Source organism: Gorilla gorilla, chromosome 7 (genome assembly GCF_029281585.2).
Source record: "Gorilla gorilla gorilla isolate KB3781 chromosome 7, NHGRI_mGorGor1-v2.1_pri, whole genome shotgun sequence".
Lineage (NCBI taxonomy): Eukaryota > Metazoa > Chordata > Mammalia > Primates > Hominidae > Gorilla > Gorilla gorilla.
Genome location: NC_073231.2, coordinates 115058451 through 115083533, shown reverse-complemented (window position 1 = coordinate 115083533; position 25083 = coordinate 115058451). Strand labels below are relative to the sequence as shown.

The following is a 25083-nucleotide window of genomic DNA, read 5'->3' as shown; positions in this document are numbered from 1 at the left end:
TATAAATATAGACAAAAATGCAGTGAAGTAAAAATGCATAAACATATATGTAGAATGGATACTCATACAATGTTTGAAATTTGAAATTACCTTACGTGGGAAGGTTAGTATATGTCCTTAGAGTTTTAGAAAATAATGCTGTAATGAAAAGGTCAGAACTCTATGTTTTAAATGACAAATATCCCAAAATATGTTTCCTTTAAAGACATGGACATTAGGGTTAGAATTGCCATTTAGAAAATAAAATGTTAAATAAATAAATGAAGCAGCACAATAAAAGAAATATTAAATATCAGAACTGAATATTTAATATTTCTCTGAAATATTAAATTGGTCACTGAAGTGTAAAGCACAAATCAGAATTCAGATAGAATTGAAGATGAATTATTTTTACTTCTAAGAGCTGTGCTGTCAAAATGTTAGCCTCTGGCCATATGGTGACTATTGAGCAATTGAAATGTGGCTAGTCTGCATTGAAATGTGGTATAAATATAAAATACACAACCAGATTTTGAAAACATGAAATACATAAAACATAAAATATTACAAATAGGCGGGCGAGGTGGCTCACGCCTGTAATCCCAGCACTTTGGTAGGCCGAGGTGGGTGGATCACGAGGTCAGGAGATCGAGACCATCCTGGCTAACACAGTGAAACCCCGTCTCTACTGAAAATACAAAAAAAAAAAAAAAAAAATTAGCCAGGCATGGTGGCAGGCACCTGTAGTCCCAGCTACTCGGGAGGCTGAGGCACAAAAATAGTGTGAACCTGGGAGGCGGAGCTTGCGGTGAGCCGAGATCGCACCACTGCACTCCGGCCTGGGCGACAGAGCGAGACTCCGTCTCAAAAAAAAAAATTATTACTAGTAAATTTTTATATTAATTTTCATGTTGAAATGATAATCATTTGGATATGTTTCATTAAATAAAATATATTATTAAAGTTAATTTATCCAGTTTCTTTTAATGCTTAAATATGGCTACTAGATAATTTAAAATTATGTATGTGGCTCCCATTTTATTTCTGTTGGACAACACTGATCTGTATTAATCAAATTATATAGACTTGAATGACCAGAAGGTGAAAGGATATTTTTAAGTACTAGATTATGGTGAATTTCTTAGATCAGATGATATTCATCTGTTGCTTAAGACAGGGGTCCCCAATCCCCTGGGCCACAGACCTTACAGGTCCCTGGCCTGTTAGGAACCTGGTCGCACAGCAGGAGGTGAGCAGTGGGTGAGCTCCGCATCCTGTCAGATGAGCAGCAGTCTTAGAGTCTCAAAGTGGCGTTATTGTGAACTGTGCATGCAAGAGATCTAGATTATGCACTCCTTATGAGACTAATGCCTGATAATCTGAGATTTCATCCTGGAACCCCCACACACCCCTGCCTTTGTCCGTGAAAAAATTGTCTTCCATGAAATGTGTCCTTGGTGCCAAAAAAGTTGGGGACCACTGGCTTAAGATATAAAATTGAAACACCTGAAATAATATTTGTAACTTTTAAATAAACTCATCAAGACAGGAGGAAGAGTTACAAACAGAAAATAATTTTTTTAAGTTAATGTCATTATGAAAGGAAGTAGGAAAGGCAAGTGCTGTACATTGTTAATCCTTTCAAGAGGATATTAAGGATAGGATCAGAAGTTATTAGAGCATTTATAATAGTGTAAATAGTTATAATAGTTTAAAAAACATTTAAAAAGTATCTAAACCAGTGGTTTTTGGTCTCAGGACCCCTTTACATTCTTTTTTTTTCCCTCCATATTTTATTAAACTATTTGGAAATGAAAAATTTAAATTATTATAAAAAACATAGAATTATCCATTACAAAAAAAGTCATTCAAAGTAATGAATAATCAAGTAATTTCATGTAAACGGCATTTTTCCGAAACAAAATTGTTTAATTACTAACAATTCATTTGTAATTAAAATTAATGTTAGAATATTTGAGATTTATTTTTTAATTAGGTTAAACATTGTCCTTGCAATTATGTTTCACTGAATAATTAGTATTCTTAGCAAGCCTTTTAACCACCCAATGGGTTTACTTTGCCTGCCTTTACCTCCTTAAGCTTTTTGGTGTACTTAATTTTTATATTTGGATTATGTTTATCAAAACGTATCATATTAGAAATTAAGAAATTTTTTAAATATTTATTTTAAAATAATAACCTATTAACATAAATAATATTTTCTAATGAAAATTAGGATATTTTCCAGAGTAAAAAAAAAAAGTAGGAGGAATGTCATTGTTTTACATTTTTGTAGATCTCTCTAATGTCTGCATTAATATAGTTGAATCCTTATATCTGCTTCTGCATTCAATCTCTTGCAATATGATACTGTAGTTGAAATATATTCAGATTCCTATAGATATATAACTGGAAAGAAAGGGATACTTAATTAACATTTGCAGTTAATGGTGAGTTTTTTCCTTTGATATTACACCAAAATTTGACATGCCCATTTCTTAAATATTAGTTGCAATGTAAACTTTTCATGCTCTGTTACTTTAAAATCAGTTGGTTTTTGAGACACTTCGAATGGATGTTTTTACCCATGACGACAACTTGGAAATATTGCTTCTCAGAGTTATGCAGACTTTCCAAATGCTAATCTATTTCATTATTCAATATAAACCGATACACACATAAGCATTTGTTAATATACCACTAATCTCACCAGAAAAGTGTTTAAGGATTGGCAGGCTATTATATCCTCATGGTGATAAATATGAGTTCTTCAAAATTCTAAGTTTTGTTCAAAAGCTGAAATTTTATCATTGGCAACAAATACTTTTGGGTGTTCTCCTTGAAGTGACAGACTTTGGTCATTTACTTTGGAAAAATGTTTGCCAAATCTCAATTCAGAATAACCATAGTTTGTCGACTGTTGTTTCAGGTAAAAATGATGTTCCATGAAAAAACAGCCATTTCAGTGTTTGCAACTCAAACGATTCCCAAGTGCTTTTCCTTGAGACAACCATGGTACTTTAGTATGCAGCAGAAGTGCTTTATGTGTACTTCCTATTTAGTCATGCAGAATACTAAAAAGACATATACTCAAGAGTCAAGATTTAATAAAGTTAATCATTTTGACTTCTTTCTCAAGGACATTTTAAAGTGAAACTGGCCTTTTCTTTACAGTGAGTACATGGCAGTGAAGAATGTAGCAACTTCAAGTAATTACTAGTATCTGGTGCTATTATTTGCAGTAATTGATGCTATCACTCCAGCAGTTTTACCTACTTTTCCTTTTGTACCATCCATACAAATTTAAAAATAGGGAGAAAGCAATTTACATCTTAGTATTATTATGAAAATAGTTTTAAGCCTATGGACCCCCTGAAGATGTCTCCCAGCACCCCCCTCCCCAACCCAATAGGGTTCTGCATATCATACTTTGAGAGTGGCTAAAGCAGAGATTGTGTGTATATGCCACTCACACAGTAACAGCACTAATTCTTAGAAAGTTGCAGAATAGTAGTTACGTCAAGAACTGTGAAGGTTCTGAGATTTTACCCCATTTACAGGCTAACAAGTTAACCTGCCAGTTTAATGGATGCTGGTAGGAGACAGGAAATTACTGGATTGGAGACTTTATTACTTTGCACAGTAAACAGCATAAGCATTAGCATATTTATGCCAATTTCTCAAGTCTAAAATTCCCACTGGGCAAAACGGATGGGTCCAGATGGATTCCCACCTACATCAATAGGCTGTATTACAGGAGAGAAAACTTGAGCTTAGGGAACTTGAATCTGCTATAATGATCAGTTAGCATGTCTAACTGCTTGTTGTCATAAACATTTTGCCCATAGTACTGGAGGGAGGCACTCTATCTTCTAAGGTTGTTCATTATGTGAACATCCCTGTGTGAACAAAGTTCTTTGAGAAGGAATTTGGAGGAAAGAGACTTTATTCCAGTGAACAGTTTACAGACTGAGGAGATGTAGCCTTAGGCAGCCTTCAGTGTAAAATGAAGGTGCGTTCTAGAGAACAAAGACAGCGTTCGGGTTTTTTTTTTTTTGAGACAGAGTCTCGCTCTGTCTCCCAAGCTGGAGTGCATTGGCACGATCTCGGCTCACTGCAACCTTTGCCTCCCAGGTTCAACCGATTCTCCTGCCTCAGCCTCCTGAGTAGCTGGGATTACAGGTGCCCACCATTACGCCCAGCTAATTTTTTGTATTTTTAGTAGGGACAAGGTTTCACCATGTTGGCCAGGCTGGTCCCAAACTCATGACCTCGTTATTCACCCACCTTGGTCTCCCAAAGTGCTAGGATTACGGGTGTGAGCCGCCGCACCCGGCCACATTCAGGTTTTATAGCAACAGTTCCTGCCCAGGTTCCCAAGCAGATCCGTTTATGCAAATGAATGAATGACAGCTTAGTTCTGATCGGTCAGCACAGCTGAGCCCCTTGGTCAATATAGTTGAGCCATGATTGATTGATTTACTTTGGAAGAATGTTTGCCAAATACCCAATTCTGAATAACCATAGTTTGAGCTGAATAACCACAGCTGAGCCCTGATTGACTGGGGCAGGTGAGCTCTGACTGGTTGGTTTTCAAGCATAAAACCAGAAGTCTCTGTCAAGTGTTTCTTTCAAATGGTGAGTGATGGGTGAGGGGATTCTGGCTGCTGTTTATTTTGGCACCAACAATAGGAAGTGGTTTGGCTTGGCTGTGGAAAAGGAGGTCGTGTCATACTTTTACAACAGCTTTCTGAGAACACAATAGTTGACCACTTCCTCACCCAGCCATGGCTGCCTGCTTCTGTTTTAACTTTGAGCGCTTCAGCCATGGGAGTCCATTTTGTCTGTCCACTGGGGACGTTAACATTTGGAAAGGTATTAGAGAGTAAAGAGCAGTCAGTATCTCTGCTTTCAAAACATACAGAAGTTAAAGAGAAATGCAGAATTAACTTACAACAATACGAAGTAAAACCACATATAAAAGTATTTAAATTTTCTTTTTCTTGGTAGATTCCTTTAGCCCATAGAGAGTGGCTGAAGTGAGTAGTCTATTTTGTTGCCCTTGTAGTTTGACAACTAAAAGACGTTTTTTTTTGTTGCAACAGTAATTGCTGTTCATAACACCATGTAATGCAGTGCTCCATACCTGTGTGTGTATGTGTACTAGTACAGATGTGTATGTATAGGTATATATTATACTTCTTTATGGTATGTACTAGCCCTTACTAGTACATAGTGAGGCCCTGTGAGTCCTGAGGGCCTATGAGTCCTACTTGAAGAAAATTTACATTTAGAAAAATAATTAAACTGGGCAAATTATGTTGGTATGAAGGCATCATTTTAATAAAGTTTAAGTAGAAGTCTTTTATAAAAAATATATATTGCTTTAATAGCATTGATGTAAATTAAAATAAACAATGAATCAATGTTTTTGTGTTTTATGTTTTCTAGATCTCATCTCTTAACTACTTATATCTCCTTATGCCTTTTTCCTCTTGCCCAAGAAAGCAGTCCTGAATGTCTAATATTTCATTGTTAATATTTATTACTTATATGTTTAACAGCCCTTATCACATTTACCTCTTAATAATAGGTTAATTTCATGTTCTTGAACTCTATGAATGGAATCATAATCTGGAGTATTCTTTTGTGACTTTTCTTTAAGTTTGTGAGAGTCAACCACATTGTCATGTATAGTTGAGTTTCATTCGTTTTGACTCTTACATAGTTTTCATCATGTATATATATGTAATTCATTCTAGTGTGGATTTTTCATTTTCTTGATCTAGCAGTGCTAATGTTAACCTTTTTGAAACTTTCACCTTGTAGTCCTTGTGTAATTTTTATGTCTATAACAATACTGTAGGTTCAATTTGTAGCCTACTGTTTTAAAAATTAATATTGCCATGAGCATTTTATACTAATATATTGCATGCTGTCATATAGGCTTATACTACAGTTTAATCAGTTATCTAATGAATATGTTTCCCCTAGATTTTTAAAAATTACAAATATAATCATTTAAAATACCCCCCTACATGTATTTCTTTAATTATCTTAGAGTCTTGGCCTTGGATTAAAGTGCTCTACAAATATTGCAGAAGTTACCTGTCACCACTTTTAGTGTAACCATGCCAACATTGAGCAAATAAATGTATATGGTGCTTACATTCAATTTTGAAGACCTGTTGGTAATCAAGACAGTCTCTACTTTTAAAACATACAGTCATGTGGGGAACAAGCGTGTAAATAAATATTTATAACAATAATTATAGTGTAGGAAAGTGAGGAAAGAGAGTTGTATCAGGCAAATATTGCAATTTATGTGATATCCCAGAGATGATGGTTCTTTTGAGATTCAGAATCAGCACAAATTTGGCATTGCCAGAGTATAGAGTCTCAAAGAGACGTGTGTGTGTGTGTGTGTGTATGCATAGCAATACTACTTAATACTATTTCCATCTTAATGGTTATGAATTGATATCTGAGATATGTGAATTATACATTGAGTTTCTTTGGCTCATATTGCAGTTGATTTCTATATGCTTGTTTTAAATTCTGTTTGCTCCTGTTGTACCCATTATCTTTTTAGCTTTTTGACTAGCATATGGGCCAGGTGCAGTGGCTCATGCCGATAATCCCAGACTTTAGGGAGCCAAGGCTGGAGGATCACTTGAGGCCAGGAGGTCAGGACCAGCCTAGGCAACATAGCGAGACTCCACCCCCACCTCTTGTCTATAAAAAAAAATTTGCCAGGTGTGGTGGTGCACACATCTAGTCCTAGCTACTCAGGGGCCTGAGGCCCGAAGATCTCTTGAGCCCAAGAGTTGGAAGTTCCAGTGAGCTATAATGGTGCCTACACTCCAGCCTAGGCAACCTACAACAGAGTGAGACCTTCTCTCGAATAAAAGAAAAAAATAGCATATGATTTGATTTTGGGTCATAATTGTTGTAGACATTTCTCTTTGGCTGTTTTTGGTTAATGTTGCTTATTTTTTCTCACTTTAATGACAGCCTTAAGTGTTTATGTATTTGAGTAATGTTTATATATTTGCCTTCTTGCACTTAGAAGATTATTGCCCTCATAAAAATCTGATAAATATTCATAATGTTTTTTAATATTTTTATTGTGTCCTAATCTTCTGTGTGACTCTTTGAGGTTTACTTTTAGTATATGAAAAAATCTTTTGAATAGTAAGCTGTTAAAAGTATGAATTAGCAAGTACTTGATTTGCCCAGAAGAAACTTATTAAATAAGGTAAATTTGTGTTGCCCCTGTTTTTGAGAAAGTGAAACTTATCATGAAAATCTTCAAAAAACAGATGGTGATATTTAGTTTCTAGCAAAACAGAAATTAAAGCACATTATGCTTTAATTAAAGTACTACCACCAAATCAGTGAGAAGATACTTTCTTCTGGAAGAGAGTTAGCAACAGCCAGGGCATTATTCAGGCAGCTGTCAACCATCTTCCCAGTACTCAACCTGCCTTTCCAGCTCCTCATTAATAGGCAGTGAAGTGGAGGGCATTTATTGCCTGGTTAACCAGATAATCCCATAGACACACCTCTAACCTTGTTAATCAACCTATAAGGCTCTCATTTTTCTCCTCCAGGGAGCCCTTTCTCTGTCAGCATTCCATCTTCTTCTCAATAATGACAGTGGGTCTGAGATTTTTAGCCTACTGGCAAGCTAACAAGTTAGCCTATCACAGTTTCATAGATGCTGGTAAAAAGACATGAAACTCCTATGTCAGACACAAAGGATAGTTTATTACTGACAGCAATAGCATTAACCCAGAGTATCAGCATTTGGACCAGTTCCCTGATCCTCAGTTTCCACGGGGAAATATGGAGATGGCCAGTAAGCCTTCCTGTACTTTGCTTAGAAGAAACATTATTCTACTGGACTTCAAACAAATCTGCCTTTTGCTTTGGAAAGAGATACTATATCTTCCTAGGTTATTTGCGTTATTTGCTTTACAAACATCCTTGAAATAGTAGTTGAGAATTAAGGACTTATATTTAGTGCCTCTGCTTCAAAGATATGCAGAAAATGCGAGTATTTAGGAAAATTGTCTCCCAGCAGCTTAAAGTTCAGGTATCACAGTAATGCTGACCTCAATATGAGTGTGGTTTTATTGGAGACATTTTAGTTTCTTTCAGGATTGTGAGAGTATATTGAATAATGTTGTTAATTATTGGTTGCCAATTATTATTACCTATGATGGATTTATGTGCGGAAGTCTTTAATTCCTTTTTTGCCTTTCATTCTCCTCTGAAAAGATATAATTTTAGTTGCAAATCTTATATTTTTTGATTCTTAAAATTCTGTACAGTGTCAAGCCTTCAGTGCAGGAGAATTCAGTCCTTTCCTTGGGATAGTAATGAAATGCTTAACTGATACTTTTTTTTTCTTAGAATCTGTGTTCATATATACTGAGCCTTTCTCCAGGAATATACTCTTCCTAGAAGCTGTTGTTTTAGCTAGGATATTTAATTATTTTCCTTCTAGAATCTGAAAGGGCAAAGCCATTTTTAGCAGCTATCATAAATTACTATCCCAGTTGGAAGAATTTTTATCAAATATAGCTTTTCTTTCTTCGCCAACCTTTTCCTAGGGAGACTGCCCCTCACACACTAGATGAGACGAAGTCTATGTTCCTGGCTGGAGGGATTGATAGATAGTTGATAATAAATGCAGTTTGTTTATTATTATTATTTTCATTTGCTATGCATTTTGTGGGTTTGACAGTAATATAAATAATAAACCTAACACATGAATACAATGACCTTATTTGTGACAAGGGTGACATAGTGCAGTGGGAAAAGGATGGTCTTTTCAATAAATGGCACTGGGTCTGTTAGATATCTGTAAGAAAAAAAAATTATTTTGACTTTTACATCATACCATATGCAAAAATCAGTTACAGATGGGCTGCATATGAAATAATAAACTATGATGATAAACATGAAGTAAACTAATAAAACTTTTAGAGGGAAACACAAAGTCATCTTTGTGGCCTTGGATTAGGCAAAGATTACTTGACTAGGACATGTAAAAACACTAACTCCAAAAAAAGAAAGTGATCAATTGGATCAAAATTAACATCTATTTTTCAAAAATATGCCATTATGAGAGTAAAACAGAAACCTACAGAGAGGGAAATGAATTTCTAATACATGTGTTTGACAAATGATTCATTATCTGCAAGACTCAGTGGGCCAGGTACCTGTTTTTATAAATAAAGTTTTATTAGAACTCAGTCATAGACATGTATTTATGTGCTATCTATGGCTACTTACAAACTACAACAACAGAGTTTAATAATTTTAACAAAGACTGTATGACCTTTAGGCCTGAAATATTTACTGTCTGACCCCTTAAGTTTGCTGATTCCTTCTTTAGACAATGCTATACTGGCTTGATTACTGTCGCGTTACAGGGAGTTTCCATTCAGATGGTGTTAGTCTTGATTTTTTTTTCCTAAATAGGTTTGGTTCTTGTAAAAACTTTACAATCAGCTTTTTAATTTGCACAAAAATGGCTATGGGGCTTTTAATTGGAATTGTGTTGGATCTGCAGGTCAACTTGAGGAGAATTGATACTTTGATGATATTGAATCTTCTGATCCATAAACATTGTCTCTTCATTTATTTAGGTTTTCCTTAATGTGTCCTAGCAGCCTTTTGAAGTTGTCGGTGTTATATTTAATCCCGATATTTTGTATTTTGGGATTCTAATATAATTAGTATTTTTTTAATTCCCAATTTATTTTGTGTATTACGTAGCAACGTTACTTGACTTTATATTGTAACTTCAATAAATTATCTTTTTCCAGTTACTTTATTGTAGATACTCCAAGATTTCAGTGTACAGGGTAGTATCTGTGAATAAAGCAGTTTAACTTCTTCTTTTCCAATCTGCATACGTTTTATTTCTTTTTCTTACCTTATTGTACTAGCTAGGATATTAGATGCAATGCAGATATCAGTGATGAGAATAGGAATTCTTGTCCTGTTCCTAATCTTAGGAAGAAAGATTGTGTGGTTTACCATTAAATATGACATTAGTTCTAGAGTTTTTATTTAAGTAGAAGTCATGTTTAGTCTTAGTTTGCTGAGTTTCTTTTTTTTTTTTTATCATGAAGAGGTGTTGAATTTTTAAGTGCTTAGTTATGGTGTCTCTTTAATCTCCTGTAATTTGGAATAGCAAGTTAACCAACATTTTTGACTTTATTTTGTACTTTTTTTATAGATTATCTTTTAATTAGATTGTATATCCTCATCGGGTTCAGATGTTGCATTTTTTTTTTGCCAGGAATACTACATAAAAGATGTTTCCCTTGCAGTGCATCACATTAAGAGGAACTTGGTGTCATTTTTTCCTTTTCTTGTGGTGCGATATTTCATTATGTGATGTCTACCAGGTTTCTGTAATCTAAAGTTATCTTTCATTTTGAGTTAATAAGTACTTTGTGTGAAGATCAAAGTAATCTTTTTAAAGGATTTAGTAGATTATGTCATTTCTCTATTCCTGTTCTCCCTATAGTAGGCTTCCTATGTGTTACATTTAGAATAATTTTCAGTGTCCTTACCATGGTCTACAAAGAACCTTCCAAGTTTCTGCAACTCATTGTAGGTGATACGTGTTTAATTGAGACTCAACACATGCACACACACATCTGATGCAAAAGTTTCACAAAACAGTACTATCCTTATTGTATGAGATGTACTCTAATATTCTTCTGCGGTATTTTAATGAAATAAAATAGAAAATCCTGTTCTTGATCTTCTAACTTGATTTTGCTACCAATGTGGAGACATAGTTTAAAAGAACACTGCCATCCAGTCCTGATTATCTTATTTTTCACCATTTTTTCCTAGTTCAGTTTTCTGGGTTGTGTTTTGCTTTGTGTTTTGAGACGGGTATCGCTCTGTCACCAAGGCTGAAGTGCGTGCTCACTGCAGCCTAGACCTCCCAGGCTCAAGCAGTCTTCCCACTTCCAGCCTCCTGAGTAGCTGGGACCATAGGTGCATCCCAACACGCCTAGCTAATTTTTGGATTTTTTTGTAGATGTGGGATCTCACTGTGTTGCCCAAGCAGGTATCAGACTCCTGAACTTTCAAGTAATCTTTCCACTTCAGCCTCCCAGTTGCTGGGATAACAGGTGTGAGTCACAGCACCCGGCAACTGGTTCACTTTTCTTTAGCTGCACTGGCCATTATGCTGTTCTTCAAACCTACTGAAACATGCTGTTCCCTTAGAGTCTTTGCATTTGTTATTATCTCTGCCTGAAATGTTCTACCTTTTCTCACTGTTTCCTTACTTTATTCCTCTTATTCTCTTTATTTACCTCTGTTCACGTTGTCTTCTGTCCCCTATTAAAACATAACCACATTATCCATCTTCTCACGTGCTTTTTTCTTTTCTTTTTTTTTTTTTTTCTGTATGGAACTTTCTATTTTCTGATCTGTATCTGTGTGTTTATTTTATCTGGTAACATTTATATGTATCCTCCACTGGAATAGTCGGTAAAATGTTATGATACATCATAGTTAAGACCTAATTTGATAATTTTCAAAAAATGAAAAAAAAGTATCAGTTTTAAAAAATATTTCTAAGTAATAGTTATTGTGGCTTTTTAAAGTAGAAATTTAAGTGCATTTCTACCAGTTGTATTTTATACCACTTAGCTAAGATCTGACATCTTCCTATGCTTCAGTCTCTAGTCAAGGTAAAGAGATATTTAAGTATATAGGTAATTTAATGGGTGTTCAAACCAAAAAATGCAACCCAGGATTTACTTCTTTTCCATATTTTTTAGACATCAATTTTATATACAAAATGGATGAACAACTTATCTATACAACTTAACTGACAAAACTAGATTATAAGCATATTTATAGTATGTGAATTACTGTATCTGAACTAGTGTCTAGCCAGGGACACATTCTGGTGGTTAATAGTCACTATAAAATGGACTTTGGGAGAACATGCAGGTGGTGGTAAAGAACATGAGTTTGGAAATATATCTGAATTTAAATTCTAGCTACCAGTTGTTAGCTTCTTGACTTAAATCTCTGAACTTACCAAGTTTGAGTTTCCTCTTTTAAATGGGATCATATTCTTAATTCTCAGTTAGCAAAGGTTAAATAAGGTAGTAAATACAGATCAGCTAAATACTTGATGCATAGTAAGAACACAGTAAATAATTTTTACAATTTATTCTGTGTACAGAATATGAATTTGGAATTAAAGTTTCAATCTGGCATCCCAATACATACCTTCTGAGTAGATAAAACCTTTTTATTAATATTATTTTTAAATTTAAATTGGTTTTAGAAGTGATTAAAAGTTGTCTAAATGTCTTCACTTTGACATTTAATCTTCAGTAGTCTTTAATTGCTAAGTGTTCTACAAAGAGAATAATAAGACAATTAATTGACTATTTGAAATGCATGCCAAATTTTCCCTAGAGAATATTTTACTCTAATTGTAGTCTTCATTCAAAGACTACAAAGGTAATTCAAAGGTAAATATGACCTTTTGTAGAGTAAACATAAGAAATGTGGAAGTATATTTTATTGCCCAAAGGATTTATGGAGTTTAGAGTTGTTTTTTATGCAGTAAGATATTTAGTTGGTATTAACAAGGAATGAATTTTCCAAATGAGTAAATTGCCTAAATAAGTTAATTTTTTCCATTCAAATACCAAAAATATTTAAAGCCTTCTTTTCCCCCTTGGAATCTTACTAAAATGTATTATTTGCCCAACATCTTACATAAAGTATTCTGAAGAGAAAGTAACATTTTGTTCATGGTTACATATCATCAGAATGAACATTAATTACCATATTTTGTATTTCTAGGTAATTACCATTAAAGGTATTTGAATTAAATGGGAGTCTTTGCCTACTTCCTTTAAAAAAATGTCTTTTGTGTTTGTTTCCACTGCTCATAAGCTATGGGCTGCTTCATCTCAACTCTGGCGGTGCATGTACCCAAAGCAACAGTCCTTTTCTTTCTTATTTCCTGTTTTGCTCTTGGCTACCAAGTTGTAAACTCGATGGAATTTTGTTCACAGTCAGAATAAATAGTTCTCTAGTGAAAAATGGGTTTTGTGGCACCTGTTCTTGACTCAGGAACCTTCTGAACATCTTGTACTTTTTTCTTCCAGGTAATGGCCCATGCTAGATAATGGATAATGTTTTACTTCCCCTGTTTTCCACTTCAAATTATGATGCAATATCCTTTTGTTATTCATATATTTTTTCTTTTTCTCATATTGATATTTTCTGTGTCTATAGGATTATACAGTAAGTATACTTTAATTGTGCTTATCACACTTCATTTTAATTCACTTAGCAAAACTAGTTATTTTAGTCACTTTACTTTTTAATTTTAATTGTACTTTGCTTTTGGAAGAAAGAGCAAAGTACAATTGTACTGGAAGTACAATTGTTTTGGAAGAAATCCTGTTAACCTAAACTTTTAGAGGTTGCAGGCAACAGAGAAAACCTTTGGGTTATCTCAAGTCATGATGTGAGCATATATGGAGCCTGTGAGGAATAGTGGAAACAATCTCTTTAGATCTCATGGATAACTAAGGTCATTTTGGAAACAAATTTGCTGGCAAGTCAGGCCTAAAGGAAATGTGGAACATTATTTAGAAAATAGCACAAGTTCTGATGACCAGGCGATCTATTTGCCTCTTGATAATCAACTTGTTCTCTAAGTCAGTTCTGTGCTATTATGATCACATTGCCATCTTCTGTATTTGCTTCTGCTGAGCATACTTCTATTTATTGATCACTCCCTTCCTTTCTACATCTTATGGTTTCTGCTTACTGTACTCTCTAGCTACGTCTTCTGCCTCTCTTCTTAGCTTGAATTGTTTATTTTTTGGTATTTAAACTTCCTGAACAAGAGGACTTTATTGTTTTGGCTAACCACCATCCAGTATGGGAAGCATCTGTTCGAGAAAACACTTCATCATAACCATTTTATAAATCAATAGATTAAAGACGGTTAACTTTGGATTAGATGCCAACCCTTGATTCTGTTAGCAGAAGCCAGGGAAGTGGGTTCCTATAGTACATGGGTTGGCTACTTGTATATTTGGAACCTCTTGTAGATATTGAATTGTCACTGGTCTGTTGATTATAAGTTGAAATCCTAAGCTTTTTAGGCAAGTTAATAAATAGTGATCAAGGAAATTCCTGCTTTTGCCTAAAATGTAGAAAGTTGGAAAGATTGTCATGCCCATTGTAATAAAATAATGCTGGATTATTTATGGAATCATAACTTTTTAAAGACTCATCAGAAAGCTGAGCTTACAGGGCAGCCAACAGCTTAAAATCTAAGGAAAAGTATGTCAAGGAAAGATGAGATAGGGACACTGGTTCACCCTGAACATTGGAGGGAGACAGGAGGACTGCCATGTAAGTGGGTAAGAAGGATTCAGCTAACAGATTGCTAAAGACGTGGTGTGACCCGTGACTGTCACCTAGCATTCACAGACACAAGGGAAGTTGCTCACACATAAAGGATCTTCTTTATGGACCTTGGTGAGGGCAGGATATTAGAAAAAGCTATCTTGCTGGTTCAGAATTGGATTAAAGGGGTGTGTTCTCTGCTGTGGGAAAAGTATGAAGTCTTGCCTGCACTGTTTTTTTTTAAGTATCAGCAGCCTAAGCTGCTGAGGGAAGAGCGTCAAATCTTAGCTTGCCAAGGGTTCAGAAGAAGACCCATTGCAGCTAGAGGAAAAGATAAAGAAAAACCTCAAAACACCATCTCTATGCCTTGAGGAGGGGCAGAAAATCATCCAGGTTATTAGAAGTCTCCTACCGCTGGAGGAGGGCAGTATCTCTGAAAAAGCTCAAACCCTGAAACTGAGGTCACAGAGTACTGAGGCTGAACCAGACAGTAGAGAATGCTTTTCCTTGACTCCCCAACCCACATCCCCCTCACCATCAGGCTAGGAAGCACATCAAGCAACAAGTAACCACAGCCTACCACTAGAGAGGAAGTAAGAGCATAGACTCTGAGGTGAACATGCACAGTGAAGGCCTAAAGCTTGGGATGGAACAATACCATTGAGGAAAGTACTCAAGCAAAACTGAGTAACCTATGAATTATAGTGGAACTCAAAAGGAAAGTTAAAACATATTTTGTATTGAATGAAGATGAAACATGGCACACGTGGAATACAGCTAAAGCTTAGGGGGATATTTACAGCATTACATGTTATACTAGAAAAGAAAAAAGTGCCCCAATTTAGTAGTTTAAGCTTTCACATTAAGAAACTAGGAAAAGAAGGGCAAACTAAATCTAAAGCAAGCAGAAGGAAGGACACTGTAAGGATAAAAGTGGGAACCAGTTAAATTGAAAGAAGGAAATAATAGAGAAAACTAATAAACTAAAAGCTAGTCCTCTGAAAAGGTCAAGATTGGTAAGTCTCTAGCCAGACTGAGGAAAAAGAAAACACGAAGTATCAACATCAGGAATAGCACTTAGGATGTCAATGGAGATCCTAAAGACACTAAAGTGTAACCAATGAAGTCTTATGCACAACTATATTTCCATGTATTTGACATGTATTTAATCTTCTTTGAAGAAGATTAAATTCACTTTTAAAAACTTTCCAACAAAGAAATCTCCAGCCGCAGATGGCTTCACTGGTTTATTTTACCAAATGAAGAAACAATACCAATTCTCTACAAACTTCTAGAAAGTTGAAGAGAAAGGAACACTTTCCAACTTACTTTATGAGGCTAGCATTACCCTGATACCAAAGACATTAAAAGATGAGAAAACAGGAAGAAAAAAACTAATATCCTCCATGAATACAGACACAAAAATTCTTAACAAAATATTAGTAAATGAAATCCATCAATAAGTAAAAAGGAAAATTACATTATGACCAAGTAGGGTTTATTCTGGGAACTCAGAGCTGATTTTGTTACTCAAATATCGTCAATCAGTATAATTCACCGTATCAACAGACTAAAGAAAAATATTTGATCATCCTAGTAGTTGCAGAAAAAGGATATGAAAAAAAAATACCATTCGTTTATGATAAAAAATGCTGAGCAAACTAGGAATTGAAAGAAACTGCCTCATCAGAAACCCTAGAGTTAACACCGTACTTCATGGTAAAAGACTGAAGGCTTCTGCTACAACTGGGAACAGGCCAAGATGTCTGCTCGCATTACTCCTGTTAAGCATAATGCTGGGAGTCCCAGGTAGGCAGTGAGGCAGGAAATAATAGTGAAGGGCATAAACAGCTATCAAGAGATTCTAATACCACCATGAAAAAAATGAAGCCAAACACCTTTTAGGCATTATCTTAAAATAATGCTCATGTTCAGTTTCTTTATCCACTCTTAGTTTGGAATCTTTGAATTGTTTTCCTTTTGTTTTCCTTTTGTGGCATCTGGCCAACCTAAGAAGTAGCAAACATCTGGCAGTGGCAAAATCTTTATTTTATTTAGCTGTATGAAATACTCGGTTTTGAAGTAAAAAATAGGAAAGCTAGAATTTATTTATTAAGTAAAATGAGTATCACATAGTCTCTTACTACATACAGAAAGAAGTAAAGAATTCAACAATTCTTGCCGGGCGCCAGTGGCTCACACCTGTAATCCTAGCACTTTGGGAGGCTGAGGCAGGAGGATTGCTTGAGTTGAGTTCAAGACCAGCCTGGGCAACATAGTGAGACCCCTCATCTCTACAAAAAATTAAAAAATTCCCCAGGCATGGCAGTGTGTGCTTGTAGTCCCAGCTACTCAGGAGGCTGGGGTTGGAGGATTGCTTGAGCCCAGGAGGTCAAGGCTGCTGTGAGCCATGAATGTGCCACTGGACACCAGCCTGGGTGACAGAGTGAGACCCCATCTCAAAAAAAAAAAAAAAAAAAATTCAACAATTCTTTATATATCTCATTTTTTAATGGGATTCTTATGTCTGTCTGTAAATTTATATGTAGTTACTGCCATCAAAAAATTGACTAGTTTGTTTACTTTGGATTTTAAACTTTAAGGTACTTGGTTTTGAGTATATGTTAAAACTCCAAATCTTATTTGAAACATGACTTTGTCCCTTTTCAGGGGCAGATCCATTTACTGAGGAATATATGCGTTATAGGAATATATGAAATTGAAAGCAATAAGCATTCATTTGTAACCACTGATAAAAATAGAATTTATATGACAAAATGACAAGTAGAACAATGAATTCTATATTTCTCATTTTTGAAATGGTACAAGAGTATAGAAATTTGTCTCAAATATGCTGGGATTAAGACAGAATAAGTGTATGTTATTTTTATAGCTATTTACACATTTCTGAGACATAAAATTGTATAAGAGCTGTAGCTGTGAGCTACAGGAAGATTACTTGAAAGCTGCTATGCTTTCTTGTCAGTATTACTCATTTCATTCTTAAAATTTGAAATGCCATTAATATACAAAACAAAATGTGTTAAGAATGCTGGAAGGGTAATAATTAACATTAATACTTATTAAGGGCTTTCCTAGACAGGTAATAATCAACATGAACACTTATTAAGTTCTTTCTAAGCTTTGAAATATATTGTTTACTCATCATAACAATTGTGAAGTGAGTAGTAGTGTTACCATATTTATAAGGGGAATAAAATGGTTTAAATATCCTACCCAAGGTCATAGCTATCACCCTGAAAGAGCATATAAGTGAAATGAAGAGACAAACTCTATAGGAAAAGTATAAATAATTAGTTGCAATACACAATTTCTTTTTGTTAGCATTAGGGAAAACTTCCTTGGAGGAGAAGATGCCATTTGCATATGGCATAGAGTGTATAATGGACAGGATATGCAACGGGTTAAAAAAAAAAGCATGAATAAAGGAATGGGGAAATAGGGGAGACAGTTTTGCAAATTGTGATCCAGTTTTGCTAAATGTTATATTTTAAGGAAAGTAATAGTGAATATTGAAAAGTATGCTGGGGTCGGGTTTCGAAAAGCTTTCAAAATGCCATTTAAGGCAATGTGGACCTTTTTTTTTTTTTTTTTGTCAAACAGTGGAAAGCTATAGAGGGAAATTACTGAGAAACTAACATTTCTGGAAGTGAGAACTAAAAGCTAAAAGGCACAGAGAACTATGTACTAAGTCTAGAAGCTCTTGACCCTAGTCACCCTCTTGTTAGGTTAAGAACCTAATTATGAGATTTTTGCCTTACAGAATCTTCAGCCAATTATTCTAACTGTAAAATAGATAATTCCCAAATCTAAAGATAGATTAGCCTTGGTGAAGATATTACAGAAATAATCACTTTTTACATAACATTCATTTAAAAAAAATTCTTTACAATTTGGAGAAAAAAGGGCAGACTTCTAGTTCCTAAGAAGAATTAGCGTTGTGAGATGGGTGGTATGTTAGGTTGCTGTTATTACTGCAACGAATTGCTGCAAGTGTAGTGGTTGAAAACAACACAGACTTATTCTCTTACAATTTGGGAGGTCAGAAGTCCTAAAATGATTTGTAGGGACAACATTCATTCTGGAGGCTCTAGGGGAGAATCCATTTCCTTGCCATTTCTAACTTCTAGAGGCTGCCTCCATTACTTGGCTTGTGGCCGGGCCCATCCTGTGTCTTCAAAGCCAGCAGTATATCATCTTCTAAACTCTGTCTATCCCCTTGATTTTGTTGTTATCTCACCTTCTGTGTCTGCGGCCCTCCTCCCTCCCTAAGAATACTTCTTAATACATTGAGTCTACCCACATATTCCAGGATAATCTCTCCATCCCAGGACCTTAAACTTAACCACATCTACAAAGTCCCTTTTGCTATATAAGGTAACTTATTCACAGGTTCCAAGGGATTGAGATGTGGACATCTTTGGGGGACATTATTCAGCCTGCCACAGGTGGTATGTAAAAATATTAATAATCTAATATAATATGATAAATAATTTGATAGGAATAACATACATGATGCTGGAGTTCTCAGAATTCAATCAGTTCATATAACCACGAGAGTGGGGGAATTCTGAGAGCAACTGATGGTTGAATTGAGTCTTAGAGGATAAGTGGGAATCTATCAGGTGAAAAAAATACAAGGAGTCCAAACAGAATGCCATGTCAAAGGTATGGCAAAGACAAGCTGTATGAAATTGCTAGTTTCACAATTAACAACACTTGACACAGTCGCCATAATGGAAATATGCGTAAGGTAAGTGGCTGCTGAAGTGAAGAAACATCTAAGTCAGAGTGAGGGGCTCATAATAGGGCACCTACCTTCATTCTTACCCTCTTATTTTCATGATTGATCTCCCTTGGTGGTCACCTTTCACTTCGTGGTTCAAGGTCCTCTATTCTGTTCTCACTGCTGTCTCTTCAAGTATGGATGGACCAGAGATCATTCAGTTATATTAATCCTCATAATATTCAATACATTCTTTAGGCACTTGGCTCATGAAAGTAGATGTGTTGTTGTGAAAATATTGTTTCAACTTGTATTTTATTTTAGCTGTTGTTTATTTTTCTTCTGTGAAAGCCCTTGGTTAAAAAAAATAGAGTATCAGAGTTGGAGTACAGGGAAGAGAGCTGAAGCAGTGTTAGGTCCATCAAACCTTATAATAATAAAAGGCCAGTTAGGTAGTGGTGACTTTGAAAATAAACCTTATCTAGCCACTGATCATCGGGAGTAAGGAGAGAAAAGAAATAGTTTGTGGTCTCTGTTTGCTGGCCTTCTCCCCTTATTTTGTAGAGAGCGAGCACTGGCTCTATGAAAAAGCCCTATTTCCCTGGCATTGCTGGGGAGCAGAAGATGGGTTGCTCTGACACTGTATTCTCCTGTGACCAATAGCCTGTGTTGTCACAGCTTTACCAATAATAGGTCCCCTTGCTGGAGAGCCACTTCACAGCTTTCCCTATTGAATTCAGGTCAGGTCTCCACTTCTTACTTTAACCCAACCTTTTACTGTTCTCTAGCCTGCTTGCAAACTCCTAGAATCAATTACATATTTATTAAGTACTGTGCATATTTTATATTTTCTACATTTGATGTGATTTTTGTTGGTATTCTGTTTCGTATTTTCAACTCTGATAATAACATTTCTCATAAAGAAGACTATCATTACAACATGTCTTCATTTAGAAAAAGTATTTCTGTAGATGAAATTCAGTGAGTTTCAATTTGATGATTTTGTATTAAAATGCATTTCTTTAGGCATCAATATTGCAATAACAATTATTGATGTTACAATAACAAATGTTGACATTACTGACATATTGACATTGATACTTTAATTAAGCAATATGTTTAAGTAAATAGTTTTAAACATCTGAGTGTGAATTCCAGCATTGTGATATTTCTCTTTAGCCTAGGATAAGTTACTCAAGCTCTCCAAGCCTGTTCTTTCATCCTTTAAATGAAGATAATAATAGCCTTGCGTGTTGTTAAGATTAGTATTTATAACATGCGTGGCATGTAGAGTGTGCTCATAAATTCTGGTAGTGTCATTGTTCTTGGTAATTATTACAAGTTAGCATTAGTAAACTTCACATGTGTATTCTATGGTCTAAAAATAGTCTGCTTATAAAATTGGTGCTTTATATCAGCAGTCCCCAACCTTTTTGGCACCAGGGACCAGTTTTGTGGAAGACAGTTTTTTCATGGGCCTGTGGGGGCTTGGTGGATGGTTTCAGGATGAAACTGTTCCACCTCAGATCATCAGGTATTAGTTAGATTCTCATAAGGCAGACAGCCTAGATCCCTTGCATGTGCATTTCACAATAGCGTTCACCCTCCTGTGAGAATCTAATTCCACTGCTGATCTGACAGGAGGCGGAGCTCAGGCAGTAATGCTCCCTTGCCTGCTGCTCATCTCTTGCTGTGCGGCCCAGTTCCTAAAAGGCCACTGACTGGTACCAGTCTGCGGCTCAGTGACTGGGGACCCCTGCTTTATATCATGTTTAAAACTATTTACTAACAATTAAGAGGTGGTATATCACGTGGTGATTAGGAGCATAGACTCTGGGTCCAAATTTCAGCTCCATGACTTATGGCCAGGCTGACCATCGACAAGTTACCTAAATGCCTTGTGCATCACTTTCCTCAGCTTTGAAATGAACATAACAGGAGCACATTTATCTCAGGGATATTTTGAGGAGTCAATCAGATTAAGTATATAAAAAGTATAAAACAGTTGCTGACACTTAAATGCTGGCTGTCAGCTTCTGCCATTGTTATTGTTGCTATTATTAATTTGTTGTTGAGTAAATTTTTTTTAAATCACTTTTTAGGTGAATCTTGGAAGCAACCAGTACCTTTTCTCTGTCATAGTGGATCCTAAAGAAATGCCCTGCTTCTGTTTGCGCCATGATGTTGATGCCCTACTCTGGCAACCACACTCCAGCAAACAAGATGATATGTGGGAGCACATCGCAACTTTCAATGCTTTAGGTATAAAGCAAACTCTTTGACATTTTCCATGAAATCAAAAATACAGTCATCATTCATTTAAAGTTCATTTCTTTTTTTTCTTTTTAATTTGAGCTGTCCTGATTACATTTAGATTGATTTGTGCTATGATTTGTTTGCTTGTACTAGTTGATGAGTGTTAGCACTGTTGGAACATTTAGACTAATCTGTTTTTATGCTTGTACAGAAGATCAACACAGAATAGAAATGAAAGTGGTTATCTAACCACTTGAATTATTCTAATAAGTCATTTGCTTTTTCTAATTCTGTAAGCCATATAATACTGGAGTCTGAGCAAGGAGCTTGATAATACCCTACATGGAACTGGTGTTCAAGTTTCTTCAGAGTAATCTTCAGAAACATCATAGAATTCCCCTAAGGTGTAATGCACATTAGGAGACATCTTTTGTCAAAATTAAGTACAAAAGAGAGCCATTATAATGAAAATACTTATGGAAAGCGGTGATAAGCAGAAATTAAATTTATGTGGTAGGATAAAAGGAAAAAAATCAGTTTTAAAATTAGGGCTTGACAATGTTTAAACTACTTAATTGTAGACGTATGCAATCATTGATTTTCTGTCAAAATGCATTAGTATTGTGTGACAGAAATTTTTTATGTGAATTAGCCACAGTTGTTGCTTTATTGAAAGGTTATTTTAAACAGGCAGCAAGAAGTGAAGTTATGTATTTTGATGGCTATATGTGCACAACCCTAATTGTAGAAGAAATTTATTAATTATCCCTTATAGTTAATAATGTAGGCTGCTAAACTGGTTCAGACTCCAAATGGATTTTTATGACCTGAAGTACAAAGTTTGGTTAACTAATTTAACCATATAATTTTTAGCCTCCCTACTATAATGCTATTTTTTAATTATCTATACTTTGGTCAGAAGAAAGCTCTATCATATCATCTTTAGATGCTCAGATGTTCTATTTGTATCCCCAAATCCCCTATTATAGAGGAATTCTATGCTTAATTCTAAGTTAAATCAACATACATTAGATATGTACTCTTGAAATATTATATACATTATTCTGTCAAGGTTAGCCTGGATAGCTACTTTAAACTATTTAAATAGGTATCTAAATCTTCACTTTTCCTGCTTCAAACCTGCTTAATATTTTTAAAAACAGTATTGATCTGCATGTGCTCAGTAGTTCCTTTGCTTATTCATTGTTTGATGAGATCTCAATTTTAATTAATGTTGTATTCTTATTTTACATGATCATAAATACCTAACATTTGCTAACCATGTCACAATCTAAAAATCATAATTTTTATTTTGGAATATAAATGTTGTTTTAATCCAAAAAGATACTTTTTAAACATGTACATGAATTAAGATAAGGATTTTTTTCAGTTTAGAGACTTGAAATTATTTTTGAAGTTATAGTGATCAACATTCTACTTGTGGGGGCTAAAAGTACAAAAAAATCTGGTTACAGTGTTGGTATTGATGTATAAAAATATCACTAACATTTTAGGGATAATAAGAGAATGCATCACGAATACTAGTACATTCAGGGATACATTATGAACAGAAACCTAAAATAACTTTATGATGGTATCCTATACACATTTTCCAATTTATTTAAGAGGAAAAAAATGATTCTGTGATGCCCTATCCGTAACTCACGAAGCTAAATATTAAATTGGCACTTAAAGATATTTTGTCATGTATTGAGTGTTTTAGATTTTAGAATTTTAGTGTTCGAATTATTCGTGGAAATTAAATGAAACTATATTATGCTTTTTTTGAAGCAAGAAAGCCATATCTGTTTTGTTCCTTAGGAATTAAAGTTGTATTTTTGTACCAGATGGGAGAGACTGATTGTGGCTAATCATTAATGATTCAGAATTATATACCTTATGGTATATATTTTACTTGGGCATTTTAATTTGTAATAAACATTGCAAAATATTAAATGTTAAATCATCATTTTTCCCCTTCTGTTTAATATATAGTTTTTCTTTTGTTTGTCTCATATTCTTGGCAGGCTACGTCCAAGCATCAAAGAGAGACAAAAAATTTTTTGCCTGTGCTCCAAATTACTCCTATGCAGCCCTTTGTGAGTGCCTTCGTCGAGTATTCATCTATCGTCAGCCTGCTCCCATGTCCACTGTACTTTACAATAGAAAGGAAGGCAGGCAAGTAGGACAGGTTGCTAAGCAGCAAGTAGCAAGCCTAGAAACCAATGATCCTATTTTAGGATTTCAGGCAACAAATGAGAGATTATTTGTTCTTACTACCAAAAACCTCTTTTTAATAAAAGTAAATACAGAGAATTAATTATTCTAACATATTGGCCTCTTTTTACTGGAAAAGTATTCAGTGGTACCTGGAGGTCTGGACAGTTATACTGTAACCTCTTAAGTTTTAATGTGCTAAATATATCTTGTATGATTTTTTATTTTTTAAATAACATTGGAAATATATTCAAGAGATTATGATTCTGTAAAGCTATGGAATGAAGCTGCAGATTTAGAGAACATTGGCTTCTAAAAAAAAAAAGAGTGAAGATAGTACTAGCAAGTATACTTATTTTTTAAAACAGGCTAGAATCTCATGTTTTATATGAAAGATGTACAATTCAGTGTTTAAAAATAAAAATATTTATTGTATACTCTGTTCGTTGATTAGTTGCTACAGGCTGTACCTATAAGATGTACAGGATAATAGTTAAATGTTGAGTATTGCACATATGTATTTAAGTGGATTGAATAACTTGAGTCTACATGGAGGGGGAAATGCTAGAGAACAGCAGGTCTAATATTTTTTAAGTTTACTGAGAGACCTTTATTATTATTTTCAAATTAAGTATAGCTTTATGTAACTTTTAGCCAGTTGCTCTGCCACAGACATAGACAAAGAGAGATAAGATTTCACATTATCCATCACTGCATAACAAACCACACCAAAACTCAGTGGTTTAAAACAAGGACTTTTACTATTTTTCACGATGCAGTAAGTTGGCTGTCTCTGCTGTACAGGGCCTCTCAGCCTCCAGTAGACTAGACGAATCTTCTTTCCATAGTAGAGAAAACATCTTAAGAGAGCAAGCTCCAATATGCAAGAGCTTATCGATCCTGTACATCTATCATATTTACTAATGTTCCATTGGACAAAGCAAATCACATGGCCAAGTCTAAAGTCAGAATGAGGGGACTACACAAGCTGACAGCGGATGGTATGACTCATTGGGGGCCATTGATGGAACAATCTTACCACACAAGGACAAAGTATAATTTATCCTTGTGGCTCTCTTTATTTTTCTAACAACTTCAACAAAATAATCCTGTTTATATGTTATAGTTTCTTGCCACAAATTTTGTTTTTTCAAACTTACCTTTCCAGGTTTGTTTTAGTATGTATGTACCTGGAAATTTTTATTACTTTTTATACCATTTCAAGATATGTATCTTATATAAACCTCAAGTTGGATTTTATATTTTAATAACGAAGTTAAGACCTTCATTTAAGAGGCAGAAGATTAAGATAAGAAATATAAGATAGAAAAGCTTTGTTCCTAACATATCTTTTGCCTGTCTGGGCAAGTATTTGACTCAACTAAATTTTAATGAACGAATGAATGACAGACAGAGAGGAGGAAAAAAGATGAGGATTACATACATGT

At 34.9% G+C, this 25083-nt stretch overlaps 1 protein-coding gene across 1 annotated transcript in view; it reads left to right on the top strand.

Moving 5' to 3' along the window:
• NUDCD1 (NudC domain containing 1) overlaps positions 1 to 24070 on the top strand; it is a 91279-nt gene extending 67209 nt beyond the window's left edge. The window contains exons 9-10 of the mRNA XM_031013776.3: positions 21265 to 21424; positions 23446 to 24070. Coding sequence (XP_030869636.1) covers positions 21265 to 21424; positions 23446 to 23738 — 453 coding nt within the window. The 3' untranslated portion in view covers positions 23739 to 24070. The remainder of the gene's footprint in view (positions 1 to 21264; positions 21425 to 23445) is intronic.
• The last annotated feature ends 1013 nt before the right edge of the window (positions 24071 to 25083 follow it).